The 20,844-nt window shown below is 36.4% G+C and overlaps 1 protein-coding gene across 2 annotated transcripts in view; it reads right to left on the minus strand.

Moving 5' to 3' along the window:
- The window catches only part of NEK11 (NIMA related kinase 11), a 266,113-nt gene that overhangs the window by 182,409 nt on the left and 62,860 nt on the right, over positions 1-20,844 (minus strand). For both annotated transcript variants that reach the window (XM_063113913.1, XM_063113915.1), the window contains exons 4-6: positions 8,627-8,745; positions 2,028-2,092; positions 1,058-1,184 (exon numbers count right to left, since the gene is read on the minus strand). In XM_063113913.1, coding sequence (XP_062969983.1) covers positions 1,058-1,184; positions 2,028-2,092; positions 8,627-8,745 — 311 coding nt within the window. The remainder of the gene's footprint in view (positions 1-1,057; positions 1,185-2,027; positions 2,093-8,626; positions 8,746-20,844) is intronic.

The raw sequence follows: 20,844 nt of genomic DNA on the forward strand, positions 1-20,844 counted from the left end.
TATTGGAAAAGACCTTCAGGGAAGAAGTAAGCTAATAATGGAAAAAGAAAAAACCCAGTGAAGAACCTAGAAAGAAATAATCACAAGATTAAATTGAAGGGACAGGATTTATGGGGAACTGTCATAGCCAGACCTAATCTTGACAGTGTTCTCTCCCACTTGAGAAGCACCAGAACAAAAACAGAATTATGACCCTTATGAAAATCCCAAGCCATATCCCCTGTTGTCATTCACTTTTCTCTAGGCAGAGAAAACTTTATCTTCTTTAGAGGAATGAAGTGGGTACATCTTTCACATTGCTCATCTCCAAAAGCTCAGAACTACTTATGATGATTTGCATGTAATAATTATTTACTTAATTAACAAGCTCTCAGATTGTTCTTTGAACTTTTAAGAAGCTGAAAATTATATAAGATCCCCCTTCAAAGGAAAAGAAATATTCCCCAAATAGGATCTATTGTTTACAACAGAACATATTGAACACAATTTTCCACATGACCTCTAAAGTGAGATTTACACTGGTTCCATGACAAAAAAAGAAGAAATTCCTTTAACACAAGCGCTCAGAGAAACTGAGAAATCTCAAATGCATCTATCACTGAAAACTCAGAAATTTTTTAATTTAGTTTATCCTTAAAGCCAACATCTTTGGTAAAATTCTTCAAAGTGACAAGAAAAAAAATGCAGAAAAGCTATACATCACACACAGAGCTGGAAGTTAAAATAAACAACAGTATTTAGGGTAACAAACACTTTAATAGTTTAGCAGAAAGTTATCAAAATTTAATGTTTATGACATATTAAGAACTTTCCTTTAGTTCAGGAACTAAAAATCCAACCAACCAATTAATTTATGAATAAAGAAATTTTTTGAAATCAATTTAATGGAATATATCAAGTTCCAAATCCAAAACACCTTCTTTTATTCTGGTTCCAGAATGACTCATATTTCAAAAGGATAAAGACAGTAGATGTAGTAAGTAAATGAGCTTAAAAACAGAATGCATTGTTCTCTCACAGCAGCAGATGAAGTCGTCTGGACTAGATGCCCACTCACCAGATGTCCGACTTTGTGTCGTAGCCTTGGTGTTTCAGAGCCTCAGGGCTCATATAATGGGGAGTTCCAGTTAAAGTTGTGGCCATGTCACAAGATCCCAGAAGGAGTCGAGAAACTCCAAAGTCACCTTGAAGTAATGATTAATTTTTATGAATACTTCAAAACAACAAAAATCAGTACTGGAAATTTACGACTGAATGAATGTCTAATTTGACCATTTTATTATGCAATGGTTCATATCACTTTAAAGGTTAAGAAAAGTGATATATTTTAAATAAGCTATTGGTAAATAGCTTTAAAAACATAAGCTTTATAGGAGAAAGAAGACTTTGAACCAAGAAAAGTGAATTAAGTGAGTTAAAATTCTTTATTTCTGGAATTATGAGAAGTAGACAACTTGATAAAAAAAAAAGCTAAAGAAAAACTTTTTCAAGAACAGGCCTATAAATATTTGAATTCATCAGCTTCTCTATTCTTGCCTAATCAATTGCATGCTTTTAATCCTTCCCTCCCTAAGAACTTCCTATGTAATGATTAGACAGTCTAGTAATTCCTGAGTGGAGGGACAGTTAGGAAGAACTAAAGGTTAATAAAGCTATTATAGCAATATTTTGATTATCTATGATAACTACTATTGCCTGTGATAAAATACGTGTGAAACCTGTAGTGATTAATCAAACCAGTAAAATAAATCTAAACACCTGCAAAGTGCCTGGCACAAAGTAGAAACTCAAAGTATATTTGTTAAATCTACCAAGTACGTAGTAAATGTTTTAAACCTCAACTTATGAGATAATCAAAAACAGAATAATAGAGTTTTGTTGGGTTCAACCAGGTGAAACAAAAATTTGAGAAGTTTAAATAAACCAATGATTACTCTAACACTTCCATATACCATATACTTCAATTTGATATAACATCTAGAATATACTCTCCTGCGTTTTTGGAACACATATTTTTAAAATCTTACCAATTTTAAGTAGATTATTTTTCAGAAATACATTCTTTGATTTCAAATCTCGATGAAGTATCCTCCTACAAAAGGCAAAAGAGAATATACAACTTCATGCAAAATATAAAATTTTTAAATCCATATATAAATAATATATATTGTTATATGTGAAATGATTCACAAATAAATATATACTCCCATGGTTATATCTTTTAATGTTCAAAAGCTACAAAGCCACAACATTTTCTAGTTTCCCTGAGGAAATTGGAGTTTTAATATAAAGGTTTTAAAGGAAGGGGAACATGTAGTTGGGAGAAGGGTGATACGCTTTCAACTATTTCAATAGGCCAGATTTTATTGTGTTTTTGTAGCATGATCTACATAGTACTAATATCCAGTAACCTTAACCTCAGTTAATAGTCGAGTTATCATAAAGCTTTATAATCTATTGTTACCCAAATGATCAGTTTTGTGTATCTGTGGAAATAATAATGTTGGTGATGATATTTAGTAATAAGTAACATTTATTGAGTCTTAGTACAAGCTAGCAATGAAAATTATGTCAGTTTAGACTTTTATTTCTGGAATTTCAGAGAATTAGACAACTTGAAAATCTTTGCCTACAATATATAAAAATGCTCAATCAAGCATACAAATATCTTTACATATGCACAGCTGAGCTCACACAAAAATGAGGCTAACTCCCTGAGGATTATACAAAAAGAAACTGAACATCAGAGTGGGCAGAAGGTGCTGTTTCCCAGCTGCCTTAGGGGCCTGTGCTGGTCTCAGTAATACAGTTGAACTCAATACCACCATCAATCAACTGGCTTTAATGACCTCACAGAAATAAGAGCCAAGACCTTTAGCCCATGTAATGTGGAGTTTGGAGCTAACATACATATATAAAGTTAGAATCCTACACGTGGCCCACACTTGAAATGAAAGAAATATTGGAGTAAACAGGACTGAAGCCATGTTGGAACGTAAAACTGTGTGGGCTGTAGGCAAATTTTAAAAAGACAGTTTTTTTTTCTGGCGTGTCTCTGAGTTTTCTCTTTTCCCTTGGTTATTTGATATTTTGAACCTAGGTTATGGGGCAAGATGATATTATTTACATGAATATAAAGTTGTTTTCCAGCCAGCCTGAAGCTGCAGACTCACACATACTACCCAGACCCTGAGATAACAGCAAAGATGGGAGCAGAAACCAGACGGAGTCTCAGCAAGACTTTGCACCTGGGACCTTGCAGGAAGCCCTCACTGCTCACGTGCCCCTCCCTCCTGCTTTTCATTTCCCACATTCCATTCCTTCACTGTCCTCTTTGAAAACCCCTCGAAAACCTGAGTCCTTGAGATGGCTTTAGCCTGGCCATTCTCCTTCAGGTTTTCCGGAAAGATGGGTTAGCCCAACATCTGTCCTCAGGTCACCAGGATTCCTGAATAAAAGCTGACTTCTATTTTCACCTACTTTTGATTATGAGTTGTTTGCTTTCGTCTGGGTGTAGGCAGCCGGACCTGTGAGTTTGGTATCTAATTTTGGGGAGCCTCAGCGAGCAGCTGAGTGTGTCCTGCAGCAGAAACATTCACTCACAAGTAAACAAAATGACAAGAAAGCGTATCTATATCGGTCTGAACTCTGAGTGAAGAAAGAATATCTCCCTTCATATTTTGTAACCATATCTCTCTTCTCACTCATATTTGGGATGCAAATATTCAAAAGCTACTCAGAAATCCCAAGCTAAGAAATTAACATAAAAATTGGTCCTCATCTGCTAATACCCTGTTGGGGCATCTGGCAGAAGCAAATATAAACTAAGAATCAGCAGGAAACAATAAAATTAGACCCCTGAGAATTTCAGATAATCAAATAAACTATAAAATAAAGTATACTTTCAATTATTAAAATCACAAGGGAATAGAAATAGGAGACAGAAACAAATAGAAACACCAAAAGAAGATGATGCTGATGTGAGAAACAACCAAATGGAACTTTTAGAGGAAAAAATGTGATTATTGAAATTAACTCGATTAAGACCTCAGCTTCCAACTATGATTGAGTAATCATATCACATCAAATCTCCCACCTTCCACAGCTCTTTGAAGATACCAGAGATCAGCTTGGGAAAATCAAGCCCTTCAGCACTTGAGGGGCCAGACCCTGGATAGAAGGGAAATGCACTCAGGCAAACTAAGCATTTGTCACTGTGTTTTCCTCTCACAGCATCTGGCATAAGCAGAATGCTTGTGGCCATTTTACTGGGCTTGGAAGGCAAACATTGTAGTTCAGGGCTAGCATGGCAGCCAGAACTGGAAAGACAAATTTTCCAGAGAAAAGAAAACGAAAGAGAAGTGAACCTGACATTCTGCATGGATTTTTATCCTTGAGGAACCTGCTGCATCCTAAGCTGTTTAGGAGCAAGACAATGAGAAAGCAGCTGCTAATAGGCTAAAAAGCTAAGCAAACCTGGTCCAGAAGGTAAAGGAGCTTGGAAGCCGCCACTCCATCCAAACAATAAGTAAAAAGGTGAACAAACTGAAAAAATCAGCAACTCTTGTTAGATCTGTAAGAGAAGTGAGGTCACAGGGCCAACTGCTGACCCCAAAATTGGAGAGACGGACAGGAGAATACAGAGAATGACAACTTACCAGAGCAGAAACCTACATAAGAACCAGTGCTGGGTAGGGAAACCTGAACTATAACTGACAATTGCTGGAGGCTGAGTAGACGAGTCTGAGAGATAAAAACTCCAGGGGATCTTCTCATCAGGGAGCTCCCACACTTTTGTGAGAATTACCTGCTGGAGCTCTACCAAGTTCTCACAGTGAATGCTGAAGAAAAATCCACTCGTGCTTCTGGCAGGAGATGAAAAGAACCATATTGAAATATACCCCAGCATTCTGTTCATTTTAACAAGGCCTGCCCTCAGGAGAAACAATTTAACAATAGCCTAACTTGCGGGGGTTTTAGCAGAGCATAACTGACCTGGGGAGAGAGAAGTATTCAACTCTAGCCTGCTCTAGCCTTCCACACTGGAGAAGGGAAGTACCCAACTCTTGCCCACTCTGTCCATTCTGTTCCACGTAATTGAGGGAGGGGGACTGAGAAGCATGTGTAAAGGTCATAGTCCAGAAGTACAGGCTTTCTAAAAGACTGAGAACTAATGATAGGACTGTAGAACTTTCCCTCCCTCAACACTTTGCCACCACATTGCTAGAGGCCTATTTAAAGTGGTTCCTCTTACCCATTAGATCATGTCTGACAATCAAGAGAAAAGTATAAGGCATACTAAAAGGCAAATTACATAGTTTGAAGAGATACAACAGGCATCAGAACCAGACTCAGATATGTCTGGGATATTGGAATTATTAGACTGGGAATTTAAAACCAATAAGACTAATATGCTAAGGTATCTGATGGATAAAGTAGACTGCATTCCAGAACAGATGGGGAATATAGGGTTAGAGATGGAAATTCCAACGAATAACCAAAAAGAAATGCTAGAGATTAAAAAAAAAAAAAAACATAACAACAATGAAGGAAAGAAACTCTGAGCTTAAGAATATCTCAATAGAAACCTACAAAACTAAAAAGCAAAGAGAAAAAAGACCAAAAAAAAAAAAAAAAAACCAGAACAGAATATCCAAGAACCAGGGGACAATTACAAAAGGTGAAACATAACATCTAATGGTAATATCAGAAAGGAGAAGTAAGGAGAAAGGAAGAGGAGACATATATGAAAAAACAATGACTAAAAATTTCCCCCAAATTAATGTCAGACTGCAAACCACAGCAGATTCAGGAAGCTCAGAGAACACCGAACAGGATAAATATCAGAAGAACTAAACTTAGGCATATCATTTCAGATGGCAAAAGAATCGAGTATAAAGAAAAAAAAATCCTGAAACCTAGAGGCACATGATAATATCAATAGATGCAAAAAAAATTTTTGATAAAATCCAACACCCATTGGTGATAAAAACTCTCAGTGAATAGGATTAGAAGAGAACTTCCTCAACTTGATAAAGAATATCAATAACAAACCCATGGCTAACATATTTCATGGAGATAATCTCAAAGCTTTCCTGGTAAGATCAGGACAAGGCAAGGATGTCACCTCTCACCATTATTTTTCAACATTATACCAGAAGTCCTAGCTAATGAAGTAAAACAAAAAAAGAGGAAATAAAATTTATATAGATTGGCACAGAAGAAATAAACTCTTTGCTCACAGATTGACATGATTACCTAAGTAGAAAATCCAAAAGAATCAATTTTGTTAAGAAAAATATGAACTAATAAGCAATTATAGCAAGGCTGCAGGACACAAGGTTAATATGCAAAAGTCAATCATTTTCCCATATACTACCAATGAACAAGTGGAATTTGAAATTTAAAACATAATACTGTTTACACATCAGCACCCCCCAAAATGAAATACTTAGGTACAAAAACAATAAAATATGTACAAGATTTACATGAGGAAAACTACAATACTCTGATGAAATTAAAGAACTTAAAAATAGAGATATAGTCCATGTTTATGGATAAGAAGATTCCATATTGTCAAGATGTGAGTTCTTCCAAACTTGATCTATAGAAGAAATGCAATCCCTATCAAAACTGCAGAAAGTTATTTTGTGATAATTGATAAACTGATTCTAAACTGTATATGGAGAGGCAAAAGTCCCACAGTAGTTCATACAATATTGAAGGAGAAGAACAAAGTTGGACTGATACTACCCATCATCAAGACTTTCTATAAAATGCAGCAATCAAGACAGTGTGGCAATGATAAAAGAACAGGTAAATAGATCAATGGTACAGAATTAAAGAGCCCAGAAATAGAACCACACAAATATGGAGGTACTTCAAAAAGTTTGTGGAAAAATGGAATTAAAGAATAATATAAATCCTTCCATGAACTTTTCTTCCATGAGCTTTTTGATGACCCCTCTATAGTCAACTGATTTTTGACAAAGAAGCAAAGGCAATACAATGGAAACTTTCAACAAATGGTGCTGGAACCATTGGGCATCCACATGCAAAAAAAAAAAAGAAAAAGTATCTAGATACAGACCTCATACCCTTCACAACAACCAACTCAAAATTGATCATAGACCTAAATGTAAAATGCAAAATGATTTATCAGAAAAACTTTACAACAATTTGTTATAATAACATAGTAAATAAGAGGCACCATTATTTGTTATCTGAATCATATAGGATGGTATTGTAGAGCTACAGATCCACAAATATACAAATACTTAGCCCCATTTAATGATTTTCTTTTAATATTGAAGGATTAAAAAACATCAGAATCTTCCCTTTGAAGGGTTATTTTAAACTCACTTATGTTAACTATTATTAAGCAGTCTTAAGTGTATCAAGAACATTTTGGTTCTTAAATCAACCAGATTTCAGTTTTATATTTTGCATATAGAACACCATAGTTGGCATCTTTATATGCGCTATTTTTTTAACTGTTTTCTTTATGTACAAGATATGCCAAGGAGTAGTAAAGAAAAAAAAAGAAATACCAGTATTAAATATATGTACATAGAAGTCTTACAGTCAGCAGCTTTGGGTAGTTTATTACAAGTTATTTGATATTCCTTTATCATTGTCTCTTAGGATAGTTTGACATCATTCAAAAGATTGTTATGAGTTGTCAATAAATTGGTAGCTATCTGTCTCATCAAGCATGTGTTTCAGAAGATACATGGCAAATTACAGAATAATCCGATTACTTCTTATGTTATCAGAAACCACAGATGACACATTTAAGCAATCTGACATTCATGGATGGCCAGACCTTGGTGTGCTCGATAAATTAACACTATTGTTCAAGAAGAATGCTACTATATGTTACGCCCACTCCCAAGGTGAAAGCTACCATAGATGCCTCAGAACATCTACTTTCTCTATGTATGTTCACCTTTTCAAATGCCTTTACGTTATTTTATGAGTGTATAAACATCTAAAACATTTTACTTTTGATGTATATAAAAATCACTAAAAGTTTTAAAATACATTTTTGAGGCAGAGACTGTAAATGCAAATTACATACAATTGAAACATAAAACACACTTTGACCTTCTTTATCAGATATTTCACATCAAAACTGACTTTTTGTCTGAATACTTCTCTCTCTGAGGCCAAAAGATGTCTCCTGCTTCAATTACTCAGCTCATCTTTGGACGTAAACCCAACTAAGTGTGCAATGACACATTCCAAGGTGACCACCCAACTCATTTGTGGAATACTACTACAGTATTTACAACTCGAGCCTGCTATAAGATACAATAAATTCATAGCATGCTAAAGATATCTGAAAATCACTTGTAATTCACAGGAGATAATCAGATATAAGGGAATGTGTTTACTGTCTTGTTTTCAAGGCCAAATTGATTTCAAGAACAACAAAAAAAGCTTACATCCTCTGGATATAATCATTTGACAGTTTCCAAGGAAAAAGATATTGTAGATGTTTGACTATAGCCATTTACCTTTTGGACTTATTTCTTTTGAATTCTACCAAAACCAATTTTCACTTTCCAAGTTCAGACATGACTGTTAAAGATATATGTTGTCCCCTGGTAGCAAATGAACATACCTCTCATGCATGTAGTCAACTCCCAGCAACAGCTGGATAAACCATTCTATTATTTGATTTTCTGGAAAGGTTTTTCCAGCTTCTTTATATTCCTGAATTTTATAGTCCAAATCTCGGCCCTGAAACAAAATAGCAGAATCTTTCATATTTTTTTTTATTTAAGATTTTAAAGTCAAGCTGTCTTAACAACAGTTAATACATAGCAGTCACTGTTTACCATAAGAAAGTGAGGACATACTACCACTCTCTAAATATCACTGATAAAGATTCTCTCCTGGACCGAACTGCAGTCAGGCTCCTCTGAGCCGTCTTCTCAACTAAGCCTCAACCTTGGCATATAAAGACTTGAACAAACACTAATATAGTTTCTAATAGCTCAAGGCCACACCCCAGGATGACCCTGGCCCCCCTTAAAGTGCCTGCCTGAGAAAACTCAAGGCTGCCAAAGAGAATTTACCTGAAGATAGGGCCCCTGTCTCCCAGTCACTATGGAAGTGTAGGAGTCTAACTTCCATAAACACCAATTAGGAAACCCACATGGGTTTCACATGGATGAACCCCAACTTCCCATTTTTAGTAATTTTTCACTTCCCTGACTCTGCTCAGGCCCCTGCTGTTCTCCCTCCCTATGCCTTCATTCTCCCAAAACACATGGTCACCTCTCCACAAATCAGAATTGAGCTGAGCTCTTTCCCCTACTGTCAATAGTTACTGAATAAAACCTGTTTTCTCCACTTGAACTAATGTCCAGCTGTGTTTATGTTTGACATCATTCAAAGACAAAGCCATTAAAGAGGAGAAAAATTATCACATATACCTCCAACCTGAATTATTTTTTATTACATTACCTAAATTTATACCCATATAAAACTAGGAATAACTTTCCTTACACTTAGAGTTTTATATAATTATAGAATCCTAGCATGCTTAAAAGTAAAAAATGTAAGCCAATAAAATTCAATCAATAATATTAATTTAATATAAAGTGATGATATTTTGGTGAAACCAAATGGGTGCTTAAATTGTGCATATGGTGCTGACTGCTATAGTATAGATTCTTTTGAGTTTGGCATGCCCAGGCTACCATGTTCCTTGGGATGACTAAATTCTGCTTTTCTCCATTTAACTATAGCAAAACCCTCAGGAATACCTCAACTCTTGATCTCTGTGGGGTCCCAAACACATCATTTAAGCATTTAGTCAGTTTTTGTCCTATGACTCACTGATAACAGGTAAAATAATAATACTTATTAAGGCTAAAAACTAACCATGATCACAAATGACAAACACCTGTCACAAACGATATTACTTGGCAGTGTCTGATATAAGACCCTTTCTGACTATGCTTGCTTTGACATATTTCAACTACTATAGAAATGAAAAAACAAAATGTTATCTTAGAAAACCCTTCTACTGATCCCTTTACTTTAAAACACTGAAAAATTAGAGACAAAGTGGGAAGTGCTCTCTGAAGAAAAGGATGGGTTCAATGCAACTGTGTTTGGTCTTACCGGATGCAAAATACAAGCCCCATGAAGAGTAGGAGAGGTAATTACCCTGTCTACAGGGAATATAAGAGGAAAACATGAAGCTACTCACAGACTATTTATGCCAGTGTTGTCATTAGATGCCAAAAAAGGAAAAGCACTTATAGGCAATGAGAAGTCCAAGAGAAATTACTTCTAATCAAACAACATGAGGTCAACTGACTAACTTATTTGTAATGCATTTTTTATTTCCTTTCCGTGCAGTGTGCAAATATTTGCTTAGCATAGTCTCTCCTTCCACACAGGGCCATAACGAGTCAGAAGGATATCAAACATTCACTTGCAGTCTAGATCAAGCTCAGTTTCCTGTTGGGTTTTCTGGGCCAAAGAGATCAAAGCTCGTTGGAATTCTAAAACACAGTGAATTGAGCATTTGACTCCTTGCCAAAAAGACATCATTTCTTTCTCATTCTCCAAACCAGCCTCTCTATCTCCTCTCTTTTTAATTCTAAGTTTATCAGAATTCCGTTGGATCATACAAGCTGCACTGTCATGTTTTTATAAGTTGTCAAAAACATTTTTTGACAATATATCATTATAATATCCTGTGAAGTAGACACAAAAGCCCCTCAGAAGAAAAGTGAGCTATAATTATATATATGATTACATATATAATCATATATATTTTCTAGGCCCAGTTTTGCTTTTCCATTCAAGACAACTCCAGCAAAGCTGTCTCTCATACAAGAGAAAAAAGAAAAAAAAAAGTTTAAAACAAAAAACAAGATTTTCTTTCAATATTTCATTTAGATCCTCTGAATATGATAAAACATCTCCAGTAGCAGAAAGATAATTATCAACATGTCATCTACTTCCTGAATAGCTTTAGACAAGCAGTGAAAAGTTAGGAAGGAAGGAAAGAATGTAGAATGGAAAAGAGAAAAATAAATTATTGCCTTAAAAATATATCAGTGAAGCTGCCTGCTGGCTTCTTATATCAACCCAATGTTTATTATTTTAAGAAGGCCATAGAAAAGCACAGTTGTCTCTATGAGTACGTCCTTCACATATGTAATTGTCTGCCCCAATTATAATAATACTGAAATTCTGAGAAATTTGTCTATACATTAAAATAGCATTCCTTTCAGGAATTTAATCTTCAAACTGCAATGCTGCTTTTCATTTTCTATTGTCATTTTTAAACTGTTAGCTAAAGAAATATGAAATTCTAGACATTTTGTATCAGTTTCTGTATTGTTTTGTTTGTAAATGGGCAGAATTACATTTTCTGTGAGTTATCTGGCAGTAATGGAAGCCCACTCTCTGGGGGACATTTATTATTGGTCTGCCAATCACCTCCTCACCTTCTTTTCTCAAGCAGTGAGAAGAAGTTGTGTGTCTGTTTCCTGCATTGATATTAAATGCATAATTTCCTGTAACTAAATAAATATATATTTAATCTATTGAGAAAAACAAAAAGAATAGGGCCTTCAATAGTAGGCCTCAAAGTGAAATGTCAAAAGGAGACACACAAACTCCCTCTTGCTTTCTGGATAAAAACATAAGTAGAAGAAATGCATCTGTTTCTAGTATTAAGCCAGGGATGTGTTAGTCAACAGAAAGATGGAGCATCAAAAGATTAAATCCATCAGAGAGCTAGGTCCTGTACTCCTCAAATTACTCCCCACTACAATCTTGAATATATATGTTTATCTCCAAGAAAAACTATTTGTTTTGCATCTACTGTATTTGTTCTTTAATAAATACTATGGGGATTTTTTTCTGAGGATTTAATTAAGGTAGACAAGTGACTCACAGATTCAGACACAGTAAATTATGCTTTGACATCATCAAGAAAGAAATATAATTTTTGAGAAGCAGTCTGATTTTAATTCAGCAGTATGAAAAGCACTTATTACTTTCTTTTTCTAAGCCGCTTTCCAAGTAAAATCAAATGTTTTTAATGAAATGTCATAAGTCGATTTAAGAAGTTCTTATTCAACATCTGTAAGTGCATTTTGTTTTCCTAACTTTGAGAAATATTTAATGGGGAATTTTATTGCTAAAACAACTTCAATGAAAAGAGTATTAACTTCAATGTGAACCAGTATTAATGCTGGCTTCAGTCTATACTGCTAACAGAAAATGTTTTCCTCTACTATCACCCTTCAAAAGTTACAATAGAAGCCTTGGTGTTAACTTCTAAGGTTTTGAAAGTCCTTAGCCAAGTATCTCCTTCCTCCCCCCATCCTCTTAGCTAATATCAGATTGACTTTGAAATACTGAGACCTTAAAGAAATGAAGAACAACTCAAATATAATGTTCTAAAACCCATCTTTGATTGCCATTACAAAGGTTTAAATCCTAAAAAGATTTGACAAAAAATTAATCCAGTTTTTAAAGTTGCCAATAGAAGTACTTACAGCAGTCTGAAAGACCAAAGTAGAGCATTCTCGGGAGAAGCCTGAGCCCAGCAAAACTGAAATGTGAAAAGCACATACAAAGGAGGAAAACACTCCCAGGATTTTAAGACTGGAAGGAAATTGAAAAGTCATTCTGCCCTACTTCTTTATTTTTAAAATTAAAAAGCTGATCCTTATTAATTTACTGGGCTGACATCTTAAAATGCCGTTCCTTCACACCCTACCACATCTACTTTAAATAAGTATCCTTCTAGTGGACTGCAAGTTTTAATGTGCAACAGAATCATCAAAGTTGCTTGTTTAAAATGCATATTCCTGGACTATATCAACAGAGACTCCGAATTAGTAAATCTGGATAGGGCCAAGGAATCTGTATTATTAAAAAGCATCCTAAGTGACTCTGGAGGTGGTCCATGGACCACACTGAGGAATGATGTTGGAGAACAACATAAATGGGCCGTATACTTAATATTTAACCCATCGGTGGAAACATTTTGTCCAATAGTTGAAATAATTCCAAAGGCAAAAGATGTGTCTGGGAAAAGCAGGGTTGAATAAGAATCATTTTATAATGACATGGTTTTAAAAGCCTGTGACATTAGTTAGGAGACTACCAATAAATGGAGGTGGAGGAGGGGCGAGGAGAACCTCTGTCATTACATTGTAGTACCTGAAGACAATTCCCTAGAATTTTGGAAGTTCACTTGCGATTACATAAAAAGTGGGGGAACTATGAAGCCACATTATGCTCTTAAAAGGAAAATAATAAAATCCAGTTTCTAAATAGTTCCTCAAGAATGCCATGCAGTATCATGACATTTATGTCTGGCAATACAAATGAGCACCCCTGGGTTTAGCTACTAATTTTTTTTCAAATTCTTTTAGAGTTAGTGTTCTTCCTGCTGAGGTAAATGTACATGACTAAGAATAAAGTGGCAGAACTTATTTTTATCTTACAAAGTGAGATGAAGTAATGCTTTGATCCATAAAGCCCTGGGTTGTTTTTAAAAATAAATTATTTGAAGTGAATTATGCTGACTGTATTTTTGAACATTTATACTTATATAAATTAATATCACAGCTAAAGCCATGCTCCAAATGTCATAAATTCTACTGGGTTTATGGATTGCTTTATATTAGAGCATTAGTACATTTCTCTTAAATAAAACCAGTTTTGCTTTTCAATTTTCATATTAACAATATTAAGTAAAAATCAGTAGCCTTACTTTTTAACTTTTTTTCTAAAGGTCAAAATATTTCAGTTTAAACAAAGAAATTAAATGCAAGAAACCAAATGACTTTAATTTTGATACTTATAAAAATCATGAACAGATTAGTTCAGGCCTATAAAAACATGAGACACATTATTTACAGCCTTTCCAATCTAAAAGTCTAGACCCATACAATTGGCACAGGGCAAATTCAGGGAAGCCTACCTATTCCTGGATGGAGCTTCTCAGGAAAACCAGAGGGACCTGATAGGTCCTACATCTCTGAAAACAAAAGTTCCTTCAATTGACAACAGTCCCAGTGATGCAGACCACTGAAGACAGTCCCAACGTGTGGACAGTCCCAACATATGGACACCTGATGTGAGCTCACCCCAGGAAGAATGGTCACCAATCAGTGTCCTAATGGCCAACACACCAGGAAGTGTCCCTCTTCCATAAACAACCAATTCTCAGTGGTGGTGAGCCCAAATACAGCTTCAGGACTACAAGCAGTGGCAAGGACAGAGAAGAGTTTGTCTCTAATACTAGACCTGACACGCCAGTATGAAGAACCCTCTGAAAGCTAGTAAGCCTGGTGGCTACAAGTCATTGCCAAAGTCACTTGCAATAGTCTACTGACACCCACTAGAGTTTCAAGATTATTAAACTCAACTCACTTACTTGGTTCATTTAAACACTTTTACATAAACAGGAAACATAGGAGAAAATTTCAACTTTTCTTTTTTACAGTACAAACAGATCCTTGCAAAACTCTTGCCTCAAAGTTGCTTTCCGACCCCAAACCCATTAGTGTTTAAGAATTTTCATGTTTCCTCCATTTGCCATGAATCCTCATACTAAAGGCTTTAAGCCAAAAACTCAGAGGTAAAAATGAATTTGCCTCCTAGAAAACAGTTGGGCGGGGGATGTGTAGCAATGAAATAATAACAATTTCCACTGTTGAGGGTCCACGAGGAGCAAAGCTCTGATAGTCACTTTTTCAACATTCATTATTTCAAATCCCTGTGAAATCTTAACATAACAGGTGTTGCTATACTATCTTAACTTAAGGAAAAGGGCCAGAGAAATAAGTTTTCAAGGAAATGGCTCAAGATTTGGACAGAAGATGTGATGACACAGTCCATACAACTCCCATTATATCAAACCCTATTTAGTCTTCTATTGAGAGGAACTAACATAATTAACATAATCATTACATTAAAATATGCATGTGTGTACAAATGGACATAAATGTGTTTCTGTGAATATATATATGTAATATAGAAACAGACATAGGTAAAGATATAAGTGAGAATAAGCCAAGAAAAGGAGCAGCTTTCCCAACACCCCTGATCCTGGTCCTGCCCTAGACAAAATTCAACCTTATCCCGTCATGTGATTGTCAGAAAATCATTCCACCTCTCTGGGGTTCTGTTTCTTCATCTGTAAAATATAATAAGCAAGAATTCACTTTTCCTTGAAAAAGGATGGTGGCATGTTAAAAAGACACAAGAGCCAACCTGAAGGAGCCCCAACAGCCAAGACTGGAATAATCCGAGCAAAAAAATAATGACAGTATTGGGCTATAACCAACAGAATAAAATAAATATCTACAAGTCCATACGGATATAAATAAATAATTGAATAAATACATAAATGGAGGAGAAGGAACAGCTCTTCCTTATAGGAGAATCCCAGCTAGTAAATGTAGAAAGAATGAGGAGAGTACATAATCACAATTAGGCAAACACCACAGTAAAAATCGCTACAGGCAACTTCCACTGAAAGATGCCAAAATCATTGGGTGAAGGTTTGAAGAGAAACAGGATAACAGCATACTCTCAATGTGTCTTCCCCAAGATACGTTATCAATTGCAGAGGGAAAAACAGTAATGTTACAGTGGAGAAACTCAGAAGACACAAGCTTAACCAAGTGATCAAAGTTAACATCGACAGTGATAACATAGAGCGACGTCCTGTACTTCTGACAGATCTCTTCTGGGATAGTCTTGCCCACAATATGTAACCTCAATCTAATTGTGACAAAACATTAGACAAGCCCAAACTGAGAGACATTCTACAAAATGACTTGCTAGTATTCATCAAAAGTGTTAAGAAACAGGCAGGAAAGGGAAACTCACAGATTAGAAGAGAATAAGGAAATACAACAACTAAATGCAATGTAGGATCCTGAATTGGATCCTGGAACAGACAAAAGATATTAGGGGGAAACTGGTAAAATACTAATTTCTTGGTTTTGATAATTGTGCTATGGTTAAGTAAACTGTTAACATTAGGGAATGCTTAACTGCAAACACATTATAATTAAAGGTGGAGTATTGGGTTCCTAAATCACATCTCATGCTTTTCTACCTCTGAGCCTTTTATTATATCGTTCCCTTTAACTGAAATGTGCTTGCCCCAGTCCACTCTACCAAATCCTTCCCACACTTCAAGTTCAAATATAACGCCAGCTCCTCCATGGTTCTCACAGTTGGAAGTCATTTCTCTCTCTTATTAACTCCCATAGCACGTTAACCACACCTTTCCCATGACACCATGTTCCCCCTTGTATTTTAGCCCTTGCTGTAAATGACTCATTTATCCTATCAGGCAAGTTCATTAAAGAAATTTTTCATGTTATCTCAGTTATTCCACACTATGTCTAGGAATTGTATCTGACACAGAGTTGGGGCTCAGTATTGACTTCTGGAAAGACCCTTGATTACCACTGCCTTTGCAAACTTTGAGTTCATAAGGAACCAATAAATAAACCAGAATGTCCATTTATTCACATACAGTGAGAACGAGAACTGCCAAGGCAACAGGGAGCTCATGTCAGTTTAGCCAGTGTCTATTTTCCTTTTAGAAGAATCATGGACGGAAAGCTTTGGAATCAGAAGTTTGCTTGGGGAGCAGGGAGAGTGAGTTGGGTGGTTTTCATGGATAATAGCAAAAGCTAGGCAGCCTGATCATAAAACTACACTCACCACCCGTGCCAGACTTCCCTGTTCTCTGATCTGAGCCTCATCTTTGGTCAGTGCCCCATAAATACTGACAAATTTTTCCTTTATGGCTCTGTTTATCTGTTTCTACACTAATCATTCTTCCTTTTTTGCAGTTCTCAGCCCTCGTTCTCACCTGGATAGATTTAAAAATTCTGCTGCCTGTGCCTAACTCAGATCAATTAAATTAGACTTTCTGGAGGTAAGCCTCAAGCCTAAAATTTTTTGAGAGCTCTCCAGGTTATTCTAATGTTCAGCCAAAATTAAGCCAATATAATAATATACTACTATATTGATATAATTTTTTGTTTAGCTATGTTAATATCACCAAGCAGGAAACAGACAAGTCCAACCTTTCCTGTATTTTGTCCTAATGTCATATGTTCTCTCCACCACCACCACCACCCCTCTGTCGAAAAGATATGTCATCTTAACTATTCCCTATTGTGTCTACTAATTTAATGCCCACATTTCTGGGGATGCCATATTTTCACCCAAATAGGAGACTTTTAGGCAGTATCTCAAAGACCTCCGGTACAGTACATTGCTAGGCATACTAACAAAATAAGGTAGAACAAAATAAGGTAGGACATTTGATATACAAGACAGGTGAAAGGATCCAATATTTTGTCTTTTACCATAAGCGTTTGGCAGAAATGAGGTGGGAGGCAGCTGGAAGCAAGTAGTGAAGAATTTATCAAAAAAAAAAAAAAAAGTCCTGAGTTCTAATTCTTTTATGTTTCACTATGTGAGTCCATGATATGACAGAAAAATGAATGTGAAAAATATCAGTCCCACATGTTGAGAGTTTGAAATAGTTGATATTGTGTTAAGTACCATGAGAGATAAAAATGCTATGAGAGCTGGGGGTGTGGGAGTGATTTCCAGCCAGGAAATTATAGGAGCCTTTGATTACGGGAGAGGAGGCAGCATTTATGGACCTGGGAGGCTAGGAAGAATTTGGAGATGTGGGGCTAGGAGGAAGGGCATTCTGAAAGGAAAAGGCCTAAGCGAAGATGAAGAGGTGGGAACTGTGGAGGAAGGACAGGGAACAGCAAGTAGTTACATTTCTTCCCTGTCCCTCCCTGAGAATAGAAGACGCCAATATTTGAAAATCTCTGCTACTTAGGCAGTTTTGGAACTATCCCCCACCAAAGATTTGGTTAGATCTTGACAAGAAGTTGTGAGAGCTCAGTTGTTTGCTTTTTTACACTAACAATCTGAGATGATGTGCTCAGAGTGTTGGGTAGTAGGGGTGGAGTCCTCACAAATGCATTTATATATTTCAGTCTTGAAAGGTCCCAAATTAAATTAAAGAAGAGGGAACATGGAGATAAAAAAATCAGTCATTTCAACAGTGACATCATTTTTCTATGAAGTGCAAGTTTGGCCACCTGCCATTGCCTATATTATTATTTTACCTTAATAAAAAGAGGATAACACCAGGCCTGTGCAAGTTCAGAGTATATTTGGGTCTGAAGATGAAAAGTATCTCTGTTAATGAGAATGGAGAAATCTGCACATGTCATTCCTTAGGAGTCGGGGAAGTGGCTGACAGCTCCGCAGCCTGCAGAGCCCTGGGAGCCCCGCAGCTGTTCTCCCTGCTCTCTGGGCACTGCCACTGCAGCCATTACCATGGCAACAACCCATCCAGAGAGAGTACTCCACCCATGGAAACCATGCATCTTTCAAAAATTGACACAGATGATCCCAGATTGGATCCTGCGCAACAAAGAAACATTCCTATAGAAATGTCCTTTCTAAGGACATAATTTGGACAAGTGGGCTAAACTTGAGTATGGACTGTGAATTAGATGACTGGTTCTCAGACTTCAGCGTGCTTCAGGCTCACCAGGAAGCCTTGTCAAACACAGATTGACAGACCCCACCCTCAAAATTTCTGATTCAGTAAGGGTGGGGTGGAGGCCAAGAATTTGTATTTCTAGCAAGTTCCCAAGTGATGCTCATGCTAGCATTGTATCAATGTTAATTTCCTGATTTTAATCATTGTACTGTGGTTATGTAAGAGAATGTCCTTGGCTTTAGAAAATACAATACTATTTAGGACAAAGGGGCATCATGTCTGCAACTTACTCTCAAGTGGTTCAGGAAAAAAGATATAGACAGATAGAAAGAAAAAAATGATAAAGCAAATGTGGAAAAATGATAATTGGGAAAACTGGATGAAGTGTATATGGAAGTTTACTGTGTTACTCTTGTAACTTTTCTGGTAGTTTAAAATTACATTAAAATTTTTAAAAAATTAATTAATGCAGGGAAAGAAAGCTATAGTGTATCATCTAGACCTCTTCAATATGGTAGCCACTAGCCACACGTGGTTATTTAAATTAAAATTAATTAAAATTAAATTAAATTTAACATCCAGCTCCTCAGTTGCACTAGCCACACTTCAAGTGCTAAAGAGCCATGTGTGACTAGTAACTACGGTACTAGACAGCACAAGTATAGACCATTTCCATCAGCACAGAAAGTTCTATTTTTAGACCAGGAAATATTTCAAGACCAGGAAAGAGTCTTTGAAAAATTCAGTGTGCAGTAGATGTACCAGTAGTAGAGCAATAGAGTCAATTGTTTCTGAAATAAGATAGTTTATTAACTGAAGAGGCTAAAGAAGAAAAATGATTAAATTATAGCAGGTGAACCATAGTGTAGCTACATATGCAAATATCTATAGTTTTGCATGGATTAAGGACATATCTGCCAGAGAGGCTGTTTAATATTCAATATCACCACTCTGCACACCTCATCATCTTACTGACTTTTTAAACAATCGGTTGGCTGTAGAAGTAGACATCAAAGTGACCTGGTTCTTTTTTTTTTTTTTTTTTTCACTTTCCTCCAAGCAGAGGAGGGATGAGATCTGGATGGGGGAATATCCAGCAAGGCTGAGCTGGGGAGGCTGACCTGAAGGGGGATGGCCAAGATTTGGATTATTTCAAATACATTCAGATATTTTAACTTGGCTGTTCGTTTCATCTGGGGGAATACACCAGCTAATGTCTAAAGTAGGCCAGGTTGGTTTTTGCTGCTATCCCTACTATTTTTGAGCTTTTTTCCCTTCTCTTGCTGCTTCCTTTCTGCCTCTCAAATGCACGGCATCCTCAGGTTATATCAGGTTGCCAAAAGCTTCTGACCCAAACAGGCCTGCCTTCTACAAGGGTACTTTAAAAAGTTCATAGAAGAATAGATTTAAAAGATAATACTAATTTTTCCATGAACTTTTTGAAGTACACTTGTACTACTATAGACAGCATTGTCTTTCTTCCCAGCATCACTTCTTGGGTCACAGAAACACCCAATTGATGACCTGACTCAATTCAGTCTAAAATGTGAGTAACACCAAATTCTCCCAGGGTGCATGCGGTTGGCTAACCCTAGCTCCCAGAATATTCTGGGAGATACTTGTTGAGCAAGGTCATTTTTGGGTATTCTCTGCCTGACCCAACCCCTGTAAGTCCCCTCTACCAAACCTCTCAGGAGGGAACACACAGATCCACTATATAGCTACACATTGTCAATTTCCCCCTCTCACACCTCTCCAAGCAGCTTCATGCTCACTTGGGACTCAGTAAAATACACAGCTATTACTTGGAGAAAACACAGAGTGGCAGGGAAAATTGCAAATACCTGAAGCCATAAATCACAAAATGATAAATATGAAGGATTTCTGTGAGGGAAATGAGCCATATTTTCATTTCCAAACATCCACTGGGGAAAATAAGCAATAGAACTAGAATCCAAAACTCAGGAGATATACCTCTGCTCTGTCCAGGCCTCTGTTAGGTCATTTAAATGTCCACCTAAGCATTAGACTAGTGTAGGAGGTTTCGGCACTCCCTCCCAAAAACGTTGAAGCAGTTTTCTGCAGCAATTCCTCCTTAAAATATGTTCATTCTGACTGAGTTTACCAAAGGGGAAAAACAGTTCATTAGAAACGCGTTTTGCCAATTACCTAGAGATGATCAGTCTTAGCTGCAAGATGTGAGATCCCAAGTCTTTATTGTTCAACTTGTGGTTTGATAATGGAACTTCTGAGATGTCTCTTTACATAAGGCTTTTAACCATGCAACA

This window comes from Cynocephalus volans, chromosome 11, assembly GCF_027409185.1.
Source record: "Cynocephalus volans isolate mCynVol1 chromosome 11, mCynVol1.pri, whole genome shotgun sequence".
NCBI lineage: Eukaryota > Metazoa > Chordata > Mammalia > Dermoptera > Cynocephalidae > Cynocephalus > Cynocephalus volans.